At 45.9% G+C, this 12,643-nt stretch overlaps 1 protein-coding gene across 1 annotated transcript in view; it reads left to right on the top strand.

The window, feature by feature from the left end:
* The first annotated feature begins 906 nt into the window (after positions 1–906).
* Positions 907–12,643, top strand: part of SLC35F4 (solute carrier family 35 member F4) — a 186,975-nt gene continuing 175,238 nt past the window's right edge. The window contains exon 1 of the mRNA XM_038407982.2: positions 907–1,099. Within this exon, the coding sequence (XP_038263910.1) occupies positions 997–1,099 (103 nt within the window). The 5' untranslated portion in view covers positions 907–996. The remainder of the gene's footprint in view (positions 1,100–12,643) is intronic.

Consider the following 12,643-nt stretch of genomic DNA (forward strand, 5'->3'; position numbering starts at 1 on the left):
TCCCCCCACTCCCTGTCCCCCTGGTGCTCCAGCCCCCCATCCTCTGACCCCCAATGTATTCCTGTCCCCCACCTCCCTGCCCCCCACCCTCTGACCCCCGTGTTCCTGCCCCTATCCCCCTGCTGCCCCATCCCACCGCTCTCCTCCCCCCACTCCCTGTCCCCCTGGTGCTCCAGACCCCCACCCTCTGACCCCCAATGTATTCCTGTCCCCCACCTCCCTGCCCCCCACCCTCTGACCCCCGTGTTCCTGCCCCCCATCCTCCTGATGCCCCATCCCACCGCTCTCCTCCCCCCACTCCCTGTCCCCCTGGTGCTCCAGCCCCCCACCCTCTGACCCCCAATGTATTCCTGTCCCCCACCTCCCTGCCCCCCACCCTCTGACCCCCGTGTTCCTGCCCCTATCCCCCTGCTGCCCCATCCCACCGCTCTCCTCCCCCCACTCCCTGTCCCCCTGGTGCTCCAGCCCCCCACCCTCTGACCCCCAATGTATTCCTGTCCCCCACCTCCCTGCCCCCCACCCTCTGACCCCCGTGTTCCTGCCCCCCATCCTCCTGATGCCCCATCCCACCGCTCTCCTCCCCCCACTCCCTGTCCCCCTGGTGCTCCAGCCCCCCACCCTCTGACCCCCAATGTATTCCTGTCCCCCACCTCCCTGCCCCCCACCCTCTGACCCCCGTGTTCCTGCCCCTATCCCCCTGCTGCCCCATCCCACCGCTCTCCTCCCCCCACTCCCTGCCCTCCTGGTGCTCCGTCCCCCATCCGCTGACCCCCAATGTATTCCTGCCCCCCCCCATCCCACCGCTCTCCCCCCCCCCCCCCCGCAGCGGCGGGCGAGCCTCGCCCCGCGCCCGGGCCAGCCGTGGCCGAAGCGGAGCCGCAGGACGCGCGGCGGCGGCGGGGGGGAGCCGGTGCTGCGCCAGGCGGCGGAGCCAGAGCCCCGGCTGCACCAGGAGCTGCGGCAGCAGCAGCCGCCGCTGCCCCCCAGCCGCTCCCCATGGATGTCCCGGCAGCGCCCCACGGGGTGGCCACCATCGAGGACAGGATCTTACGGATCACGGGCTACTATGGCTATTACCCCGGCTACTCCAGCCAGAAAAGTAAGACCCCCGCCTCGCCCCCGGGCGTGGGGGGCGGATTTTCCCCCCCGGGGGGGGGGCGGCGTTGCAAAGAAGCAGGAGCCGCCGTGGGCTTTGGCAAGTGCCTCTCTCCCAGCCCGGGGGGGTTTGCAAGGGAAACCTGGGGGGCTAATTTGGGCCGGCGCTTGCAAATGGGGGGGGGGTGTTGGAAAGGCTGCCTCGGGGCGTGATTTTGGGGGGCGGGGGCCGCTGGGGGGCAGCCCGGGGCTGGCTGGGCTCGTCCGCGTGGTTGTGTCTTTGCTTTGATCTCGTGTGTGAGCCGCGCTCCGGCGTGCAGGGAGTCCGGCAACCCTGCGGCTGTGCTGTGGGGGGCTCCTCGCCCGCAAACGGTGTCGCCCCCCGTTAGTTCCTCAGGAGGATCTCAACAGCCGCCTCTCCTTGGTAGATGGCATGTGACGCTGCTCGCCTAAAAGATGCCCCCGTCCACACACACACACACTTAAAAGTCAGATGGGATGTTAAAGTCTCCCCTCTCCCCCCCCCCTCCCCAAAATAAGGCTGCCCTACAGTTAGCTTTGTCCTTTCCGGTGAGTTAGATCATGGGATTTCTGAAGCTGTAGGAGATTTGTGATGCCTGGAGCTGCTGCAGAGCCATCCCTCATATTTTCGGACCAATAAAGTGTAGTAGGTTTCTAGTTTCCCAGCTGTGTCTGGAGCCACTCTTTCATATACAATCAGATATTATGGAAGAGGCAAGTCATTTTTTTTCTTTAGAATTTATCCGCCTGTAGCACAGAGATGATTTCTTCTCTTCTCTGAAGACTTGATTTATTAGCAAGTTCAACTAAATGGGTTTGGTTTTGCTTTTAGAAATGAGGGATTGAGAGGTCCTGGATTTAGTTCCTGATTTGCTACAACAAATTCATTGTTGTAGGCCAGCTAATTAGGCAATCACAGGAGAACAGGTAACATGACAGAGCTCGGAAGAAGACAAGGAGTGTTGATTGTGTGCCCTGTCTGTGTTTAATGCTTCAATCCTGCAGTCATTACTTGGGCAAAACTCCCACAGAAGTCTGCGGGAATTTTGCTTGACTAAGAAAGTCATTATTGTACGACAAACCTCTCTAATCCCAGTCCAGAGAGTGAAGCTCTGAAAAAATAGTTTTAGCATTTCAGGTTGTTTTGGGAAGATTTAAATATATATCACTCCTCTCTAGTTCCTGTTTTAACATAAGACAGGTAGAATCTTCATTTTCCTTACAAAACTTAATTGTATAAGGTTAGATTTTTCCAGAAAAAAGTAATGAATTACAGAGTGATTTTTCTTCATGCTACTTCAATATAAAATTTCTCTGGTGAAGGCTTTTTATTTTTTAAGCTGGAGGAGCAAAAATTAAAGCAAGTGCTCCTTGTAGAAATTAAATATTTTTGCTTTTGACATTTTTAATTAAGAACAGTGGGGTTTTGGCAGCCAGGAAAGCTTTAGAAGGTTTCTGTGAAAGTATAAATGTCCCAGTGCTCTCTAGAATCATTTATTTTTTTAAACAATGGAAGTTAATCTAATGAAAAGTGATTCACTTTTTTCTATCTGTTCAAAAGTTACACATGTATCCGATGAAGTGAGCTGTAGCTCACAAAAGCTTATGCTCAAATAAATTTATTAGTCTCTAAAGTGCCACAAGTCCTCCTTTTTGCCGATACAGACTAACACGGCTGCTACTCTGAAACCTGACATTAGAATTGTATTGTTTAATAATTATTTTGCAAAAGCTCAAATGGCCACACATGATACTTAAAATGCAGTGACTAAAACCTTGAAGTGGCCAATGCATTTGTGAACGGAAAAATTTAAGTGGGGGAAAAAAAATAAAGAACAATCTGTTTTCTGTGGCTATTTAAACTCTCAGTGGAATCAAAGAAGATAACCACTTCTCCAAGGCACAACACAGCCAGCCACCTTAATGGCAAGAAGAAACCGAGGATCAACCAACAAAGGTGCCAATACTAGACACGTGCTCACAGGCTTTATACTTGATATGACAGAGACTAGCCAGACAGTGAAACAATCAAAAATTCTTCGGTTGCATGCAGCTGGGAAACAAACAAACTGAATAAACCCAAAAAGAAAAGGAGTACTTGTGGCACCTTAGAGACTAACAAATTTATTAGAGCATAAGCTTTCGTGAGCTACAGCTCACTTCATCGGATGCATTTGGAGCTGTAGCTCACGAAAGCTTATGCTCTAATAAATTTGTTAGTCTCTAAGGTGCCACAAGTACTCCTTTTCTTTTTGCAAATGCAGACTAACACGGCTGCTACTCTGAAACCTGAATAAACCCACTGCATGAGATCATTTGTAGGGTACCAGCAGAATGCTAGGTACATTGAGCAATAGAGTAGGTAGGTCATTTGATGTGTCACACAACCAAGCCAGGACTTTTTGAAGAGTAGCTAGGAAGACACACCAAAGAGGAATAAAAGCATGTGGAAGTAATGTGATGATTCAGTCCACTGACCAGTGAAATCTGATCAAGGTGGGCCTACTCCTGCAGTCTGGCAAAAAACTCCAGTGGAGAATATTGGAGAGATTTGCTAAATATGAATAGGGGGTAAAGACTTAAGCACTTTGCCTCAGGTTTGCTTTGGCAGCAAAACAGGGGTTTTATATCTGCTGCAATATAGCCTTTTTCTATGCACATTCTGTATCAAAATGCATGGTTGAGTTAGGTTCTGATATTCTGCATAGGTAGGGTGCTGAAGTCAGTGCTTTGCCTGGGTGCAGAGGGGTTTCCTGCATTGCACTTAGTGCAGGAGCAGGGGCTTAAATACCCTACAAATTGCACATTACAGATTTCAGAAAGCATGCTTGGAGGCCAAGGTTTAGTGTTGCCAACGCTCATGATTTTATTGCAAGCCTTTTGATATATGGTGTTTTTCTTAGAAACCCAGAGAAGAGAAGCAAGTGCTTAGGTGAGAAATGTGGCTTTCATTTTAAAAAACAAACCCAGATAAGCTTCTGGTCCTCATGGTTGCAGAGAAAAGCTTGAAAACATGACCCGAGTTCACCTAAATACTCAAAAACTAGAAAGCAAATAAAACCAACACTATTTTAAAAAAAATCTTGTGATCTTTAAGGCAGTGTCATGATATTTGGAACCTGAATTGTGATTTTACATAAGACATCTTAAAGGGTGGGTGCTCTGAATAATCAGCTACCGTTTGGGTGTCTCAAGATAGGGACTTCAAATCTTGGCACACCCATAATCACTAGCCACTTTTGAAAATCTTGGATGGGAGATTTTACTGTGTTACTTTATTTAGGTTAAAATATATTCTGAAATTATTTTAGTGCTTTTTAAAAATTAGTATTTTGTACTTTGCACTGTTTTATACAGCTGTAATTCTGAGAATCCAGACATTAAACATATGAAGTATGGAGATACCAAATAGATTGATATTCTAAATTGACTTCAGTGGAGCCAGAATTTCACTCTCAGCTCTCCAAGTAAAGCATAGTGCATAGGCCTCTTGCTGGCCCACACGACAGGGATGAATTTCATCCACTAGAGAACAAAGTGTATTTCCAGTGTGAAGTAATGAGAAGATGAAATAAAGATATAATGTCTGTGAAATATAGTGATGAAGATCAATGAGTGACATAATAGCTGATCTTACAAAAAGGCAGAAACACGGTATTTTCTAGGAAATGTCTTTACTCCAACTGGTACAGTACATGAGCGTGAAGCTATGGAAAACGTGTGTGTGCATATGACAGTCCTATCAGTCTGCAGAGTACTAGATACTTTCCTTTTGTCTATTCATTCTAAAAAAGTAGCTAAAGAAGTAATAGGTTTTATTTATTCTAGAGGCGCTGTACTCCATCATTAACTAATAGCAATTTATTTTGATCCTTGCTAAAATACGCATTTTACAAAAAGTTTACATTGCATGAAATGTAGCATTAGAAATGGAGATCCTTCTGAATATACTCATTTATAGGGGTGAGTTTTTCCATCTGCCTGTATGTAGTTGATCTCATCTAGAGCTTGGGCCCCTCTTTTAGGAATAAGAGAAGATAGTTCTCTGTCCTGCCTACTCCCAATATGGATTGGCCCTTTCCAAAAACTAATACCATGTCTTCCTGTGTATAAGGTGATTTGTGTATAACTTGATGCCATCAGTCCCCAATTTAAAATGTATAGAAGTGTGTAAAAGCTCCCTGGCTAGTAAGCTAAGGAAGAGGCTGCCCTTCGTTTCCGTTAGGTCCATTAGGATTTGCAAGGGTATGAGTGTCCATTTTACACGGTGGGTGCACTGGCCCAGAAAAGAGATCCCAGGTTCTGACCTTGAGTGATAGGCAATGCAAACCAGCAGGCACGGTGGGAAAGGAAAGGGAGAACTGAAGACACAATAACCATCCCTTCTAGATGGACAAGTGTCTTCACTAGAATCGCCAACTTTGTGATATATAAAAAACAGAAATTTTGTAATATATAAAAAATGGAACCTCCCCTGCCCCGCCCGTTCCTCTTGAGGCCCCACCCCCCATTCACTACTTTTTCCCCCTCCCCCCGTCACTTGCTGCTCTTCCCCTCCTGTGTGGGTTGGGAGGGTCCTGCTTCCAGAGGCGGGGCTGGGAGCTGCAGCCGCCCGATGCAGCTAGGAGGTGGCCCTGGTTGAGTAGGGGCTGGTGCAGGTGATGACTCGGGGCTTCCTCCAGCCGCAGTAGATCCGACCGGACACTGTCGGGTCCCCTTTTCGATTGGACTGCTGGTCACCCTCTTGTTCACCAGTGTGTTACCTCTCCGTTTATCTTAGGTCTTTCTATAGCGCTCATCGCTGTAGTCTCTAAGCCCCTAAGGATAGTAAGAGTCTATTGTAGAGATCTTAGCACAAGCCTCACCTGAGACTAAGACTCCACAGGGGCTGCAGACAGGTGTTCTCTGGGCCCCTGCTAGGATCCTGGTCGGCAGATGCACTCTGAGTGGAATGAACACCCTGCAGCGTGAACAGTGTGTAGGTGAATCTGAACTGCCTGGGCTGGCTGACAGGGATCTGGAAAGAATATAGATGCTGCAGCAGAATATGCCCCCCGTCCCCCGGATATCAATTGACATCAGCCCATGTGCTGCATATTATTATGCCATAGGGCTTTGCTGTGTGCAGACATTTTTTGGCAAGCTGCCAGTGGGGCCAGGATGTCTGGTGATTGGCAGCATCTGGACTACATGCAGAGGGAGCTGTCCAGTGCCACCAGCAGTAGTCCTGTCCTCTTTATGGGATACACAGCTGAATACTTTACCTGGATTCTTACAGTGAATGCAGAGTATGGCTTACTACCACTTCACTGTGTAGCTTGATCACTGCACTGTGACCTTACCTAGCGCTCTGGGATGAAGGAGTGAATGTGGCCGTGTGTATGTGCAGATGTAGAAAATAAGCTCTTTATTTTGTTAGCTTGATATAGTAGCTTCCAGTTTTTAGTGATTTACTTTGACAGTTCGAGCCCTGATTCAGCAAAGCACTTAAGCACATGCCTAACTTTAAGCCAATTGGATTTAATCCTGTGTTTAACATTAAGCATGTGCTTTGATGGATAAGGTTGGGATTACACACTTGCTTGAGTGATTTGCTGAATCAGGGCCATAGCTTCTACAGCTCCAGCCCACAGCTTTTACCCTTTAAAAAATAAGAAGTCACGAAGCAGAAACAAACTCCAAAACAACACACTGAATTGTCTGCTGGCTATTACAGTAGCTGTATCAGTAGCCTTGCCATAGTAAGAAGCAAAGGACAGAACAAGAACATCTCAACATTTACCAAGTGACGTGCCCTGCAGGTAGGTCACCACTTTCAGTGAGGAAAATGAAGTCCTGATCTGTTTTCTGAAAATAGCCTGACACTTTCTGTAGACCCCCCCCCCTTCTACCATCAAAGCATGATTTTAAGATACTCAATGCATACAGAACGTGTGATTGTGTGGTTTAATTGAATTTGTAAAGAAAGCTCCTTTGAAACTGTTGGCAGATAACAGAAGTCTGGCTGAGCTATGTATGGGGCAGGACCTGAGATGGGGCAAAGATGACTAAGGCCAGGTGATAAATAAAAGGTTAGGTCAACCCAGCTACAGCACTCAGGGGTATGAAATATCCACACCCTGAGTGACATCGTTAAGACAACCTAATCCCTGGTGTAGACAGTGCTAGGGCAGTGGAAGAACTCTTCCATCAACTTAGCTACTGCCTCTTGGGAAGTTGGATAAAGTACAACTTTATTTTTTTTTTGATAAATATACGTGTTGCTATGCATTATGTTAGAGAAGGCAAGGTCAAAGAAATGTACCTTGCACTTGGGATGGAAAGTGGTGAGGTTTGTGATGGTCTGTAGTTCCTGGGGGAGTTCATTCCACAGTCTGGGACCAGCCCCCCAAGAAAGTTCTGTTTCCTGTACAGACAAACTTTACCCTTATTTATGAGAGTTCCAGTGCACCAGAGGAGTTAAATTGTCAAGTGTGGTCTTTGTCCTAGACCTTCCGATGATCTTTTAGGTATCATGAGCCCAGGCCATGAAGTGCTTTGAAGATAAGCACCGAGACATTGACTTGGATTAGAAATTCTGTGGGAAGCCAGCATAGAGAGCAACGGACAGGTGTGACGTGGTCATGGTAGCCTGTGTTGCTGAGGAGATGCACTGCAGCGTTTCATTCTAGTTGGAGTTTCCTAAGTGCTGAAGATGTCATGGTATATCACATTGCTGTCATGAGAGGTGAGGAAGGTGTGAATAACTGAGGTCTGGTCTTTGTATGCAAGGATGGGGTGGAGTCTCCTAGCCAACCAGAGATGGTAGAAAATTTTAAATGTGGCTGTTGCTATGTGAGAGCTCAGCATCAGTGAGGAATCCAAGAGTACTTCTAGACTACAGAGTGAAGTAACCAATTGTGGTTTTGAACCTGCCACTAATGGAGCCTGCACTGTGGGTGCAAGTTCTTGAAAAGACTTTCCTCTGCCCACCAGCATCACCTCTTCATTGCTTGGGTTCAGCTTCAGCCAGCTCTTCTTCATCCATGAGCTGATCTCATCTGTCTTGGTGATAGTGGTGTGGCTGTGTGGGGTGAAGGATAGGTGGGGATGTGTCATCTGCATATTATCAGCACTCTGATGGAAAAAATTTCCTGTTTGGCTTGGTTTTCTTGTATAATTCTGTGGCCTCATGCTGACTCATGATCTTTCTTTGTCTTCTGGTTTCAAAGTCTGTTCCAGAGCTGTGTGTGGATTTGACTTTGAAGAATCTGTGTTTAGGGCTTAGATATCATAGAGGTCCATAGTGATGGGTGACCGTATAAATACCCTGATAGACAGTAGAGAATCCCAAGCTGTAAGGCAACTAGGATCCATAAAACAAGGATGTTGCATGTTATCACATACCCTCAGCCAGGCTGAAAAGCCATGTATTTTTCCTTTGAGGTGGTTCTCTTATTCTTGGCCAAAATGATGAAAGAGTAGAGACTTTAGCACTCTGCTGTCCCTAGCTGGGTTCCTTGTTTGTGGATCTGGTCTGTTGAATTCAGAAGATGTCTTGTTTGAGCATTAATATAGAAGTACTTACCGCTCTTGGATCTGGTTCTCCCACTGCTCTAGCCTAGGTACAAAGGTGTCTGTGTAACCTACCGGTAAGTGTGCATTACAGAGCTCCCCTGTGCCTGTTTTCAGAGAATGTGAATTGTTACGGCCCCCAGCTGTGGAGCCTGGGCACTTCCACTCAAACTGTAGCAGCTCGAGCTTTTTAGCTCTAGAGGTCCTTGTGCACCAGCCAAGAGGGTGGCTGTCACACCTACGTCCCCGCTCTTGAGCTAGTCTCTCTTCTTTCACAGGAATGTAGTGATAAAGCTGTCTCTGAACCATATGGTAAAAACTCGCCCTAGACTTTTCCCTTGTGGAAGTGTAAATTCACTAATATTTGTTAGTGAGTTGTACGTGAGCTACTGTAAAATAAGACCGGGCGAGCAGGACTGGGTCTGACACAGGTTTAGCCTCCTGCTCTATTCAGAGAGGGAGAGAGAGAAGCTAGTTTGCTTCTATTCCAGTTTCATTGGGAGTGGGAGTGAAGGGGGCAGAGCTCAGCTCCCCTTCCTCTACTTACAGCTGAGAGGAGCCTTCCCTCTGCTCCCTGGCTTCAGGGAGCCACGTTCCTTCAAAGCTCCCCTCTCTCCTTGTGTGGGATAGGGAGAGCTCCCAGGCTTGTTTCAATCTAATTATGACTCTTTCTCGGCCAAACACTGGCAGTTCTGCTGACGGGCAATGCGACGGCTCTGTCCCTGGTATGACTCCACTAAATTCACCTCAGGTTAAACAGTGACTAGGCCTCCATATACAGAACAAGGGGAGGGACAGACCACGAGGCATAAATCACCTTCCTCTCCAATTTTTGTTCCTTCCTGTTTAAGATACTGCGCTCTGCCCAGGTTACATCACTAAATTGTTGCTTGGGAAGTGACTTTCTGGAATTGAAGCCAATGGTACAAATGTTCTCAGCTGCTGAGGAACGATGCTGCGTAGCCATCTCTCTCCTTTGTGGAGACTGGGTCTTTTGGGGAGCATTTTCCATGAGATTTAGCATGCAGCCCCCATTGTTATGAATGGAGTTGTTGGGGAAATGATGCACTGAAAAAAACCCATCCCACTGGGGGGCTGATTTTCAGCATGATTCATAGGGATTTAGCCACACAACTCTATCAAAGCTAATGAAAGTCAGATGATGGCATCTCTGAGGACAGTGATGAGAACTCATCCCAATGTGTCGGAGAGCTATCTGAGAACCTGGGACTGTACGTATGTCATCTGTCAGGGCTTTCTGGGACAGCAGGCTGCACTAGCTAGTGTGATGTGTGTTTAAATTGATCATCCTCAATTTAAAATGTCATCTTCTAGTGCATTTTCTTCAGGAACTTTCATTTTGTTTGGTTTAAAGTTCAGTCACTTTTAGTTCTTTATAGGACAGACCTTGACAGGCATGTTTTGAGCCCTGCAATCGTGAAACTTGATTGCGCGTTTTAGTGTTGCAGGACAGCGGCAGTAATATCAGTCTCCTGTACGACGCAGTAGGTGGGATTTGAACCTACGACTACTTACACATGACACACGATGCTTTCTACTGCTCTGCAGAATGGACACCTTGGAGATGTACAGCATGTGCAGTAACGTGGCGACTTCCCCACACAGCCCTCACCAGTGGGTCTGCCCCTGGACAGATCACTTCTGGGCAGAGGCAACACATACCTGTTGATAGGGGGAAGGGGCACAATTCTGAACCCACTCCTAGTATAAAAAAGAAATAAAATTATAAACCCCAGCAGAAGGCTGGGAGGTGGGCATGTGACACCCCGCCCTGCACATCGGCTCTGCTTCTGTGTATGAAAAAGCAGTTAGTTAATTCTCAATCCTTGGCATACCTCAGGAGATTACCAGCAAATATAGCTGGTCTGAAAGGGGAAATATGTCTCATGGAAAGTTTAAGATAAATTTTTTTTTTTCCAAATTTTTCCCTGTAAAGTTTCCAATTTACCCCTGCTCCCTTACCGCCATTTTTTTTGTTTAACTTTTTTTTCTCCCCTTCATCCTGTTTCCATTCTTCCACTGGAAAAAGTAGGCAAACAAAATTGTTTCTGAAAACTGAAAGTTTTCTGGCTTTTTGTCAAAACCCTGGAAAATTTCACAACACCGCCCCCCCCCCGCAAAATTTTTTTTTTGGGGGAAAAAGGCCTTTTTGTCAAAACCTTTTTTTTTTTTTCAAATGAAAAACTTTGACTAGTTCTGCCAGCAAGGCTTATCAATTCAAGTCAATGCGGTAGGAACACTTGTCCCTGGAGAACAGACTGCCACACGGGGTATGTCTCCACAGCATTTTGGAGCGAGTCTCCCAGTTCAGGTGGGCTGACTTGGGCAAGCAAGGCTTGCATCGGTGCTCTACAAATCACTGTATAGACAGTGCTTTCAGGTTGCAGCGTGGGATGTAGCTTGGGCTCAGAAGCCTGAGTCTGTCGATCTGGGCTGGGAGCCTTGCTCCCAAATGCTGTGTAAATATACCCATAGTCACAACTTTCAGTCGATGTCTAGCTGGGCTAGATTCTCACTAGTCACCAGAAGGTCTGAGACACTATCTTATCTATAGCACCCATCCCTGCAGTGTCTGAGTGCTCGATTTTTAAAAGATAGGCACCTTGTGGGATTTTGAAAAGTGCCTCATTGCCTTACATGGATTTTTGCATCTTTAGGCACCTAAAGACCTTTAAAAATCTGGCTCTAGGTGCTTAAGTAACAACCAGAAGCAACGTACAAAGCAAACACAGGATACATGCGGCAGTACTATAGCCTGGCCAAATTCTTTCTAGATCCCTTTACCAATTCACTGAGAGTCATAAAGTTATTTTATTACAATATTTGGTTTAAATTGGGTTAAATCTTGTTTTTAGACATGCATAAAAATGGTAAAATTCTCAGGATTTCAAAAGTCCGTGTTTGTTTCCATGAAGTTCAAGAGCAAATTTTGAACAAAATATTTGTTAGCTAGATTGTCACCACTTTCCTGTTCTGTGGCCAAATGAACATGTTTCTTCTCTGTAAGCTTCCACAGAAGCCTGAGGGTAAAATGGACTAATCACTTATTTATAAAATGCTTTGTTTGTTTTAAAGACATCTAAATTACTTGTGTTTGAAAAATGTCTAGTTGTCTTTGAAAAATGTTAGCTTCCTGTGCCTTATTTTTCTGTCTCTATATTGTATAGTATGAAAACCGAACAAAGTCCCAGTGACTTCTGTGGATTTTCATTTTAAGTTTTACATTCTAATGGCCATGTTTTTGGAAATGTTTCGCTCCCATTTATGCACTTAAATACAGTGGCCATATCTTCTGTACATTGCATTTAGGTGCCTAAATGAGAACTGAGCTCCCTGGTTACAAGTGCACAATTCTGCTCTTAATTGCATGGTGTTAACTCCCATCGGAGTGCCATAAAAGTTAAAACCATGGTAGTTGAACCCCTGTAGTAGAGGGCAAAATAATTTTTATTGTCATTTTGTGTGGTCAAAAGGAGCTGATTTTATATTCATGGGAATCTTGTGGTAATATCTAAGATGATCTTAACTATAGAATCGTAGGGCTAGGATGAACCTTGAGAGGTCATCTAGTCTAGTCCCCTGCTCTCATGGCAGGACTAAGTATTATCTAGACCATTCCTGACAGGTGTTTGTCTAACCTGTTTTTGAAAATCTCCAGTGATGGAGATTCCACAACCTCTGTAGGCAATTTATTCCAGTGCTTAATCACCCTGACAGTTAGAAAGTTTTTCCTAATGTCCAACCTAAACATTCCTTGCTTCAATTTAGGCCCATTGCTTCTTGTCCTATCCTCAGAAGTTAAGGAGAACAATTTACCTCCCTCCTCCTTGTAACAACCTTTATGTACTTGAAAACAGTTATCATGTCCCCTCTGAGTATTCTCTTCTCCAGACTAAACGAACCCCAGTTCTTTCAATCTTCCCTCATAGGTCATGTTTTCTAGACATTTAAT

Source organism: Dermochelys coriacea, chromosome 6 (genome assembly GCF_009764565.3).
Source record: "Dermochelys coriacea isolate rDerCor1 chromosome 6, rDerCor1.pri.v4, whole genome shotgun sequence".
NCBI lineage: Eukaryota > Metazoa > Chordata > Testudines > Dermochelyidae > Dermochelys > Dermochelys coriacea.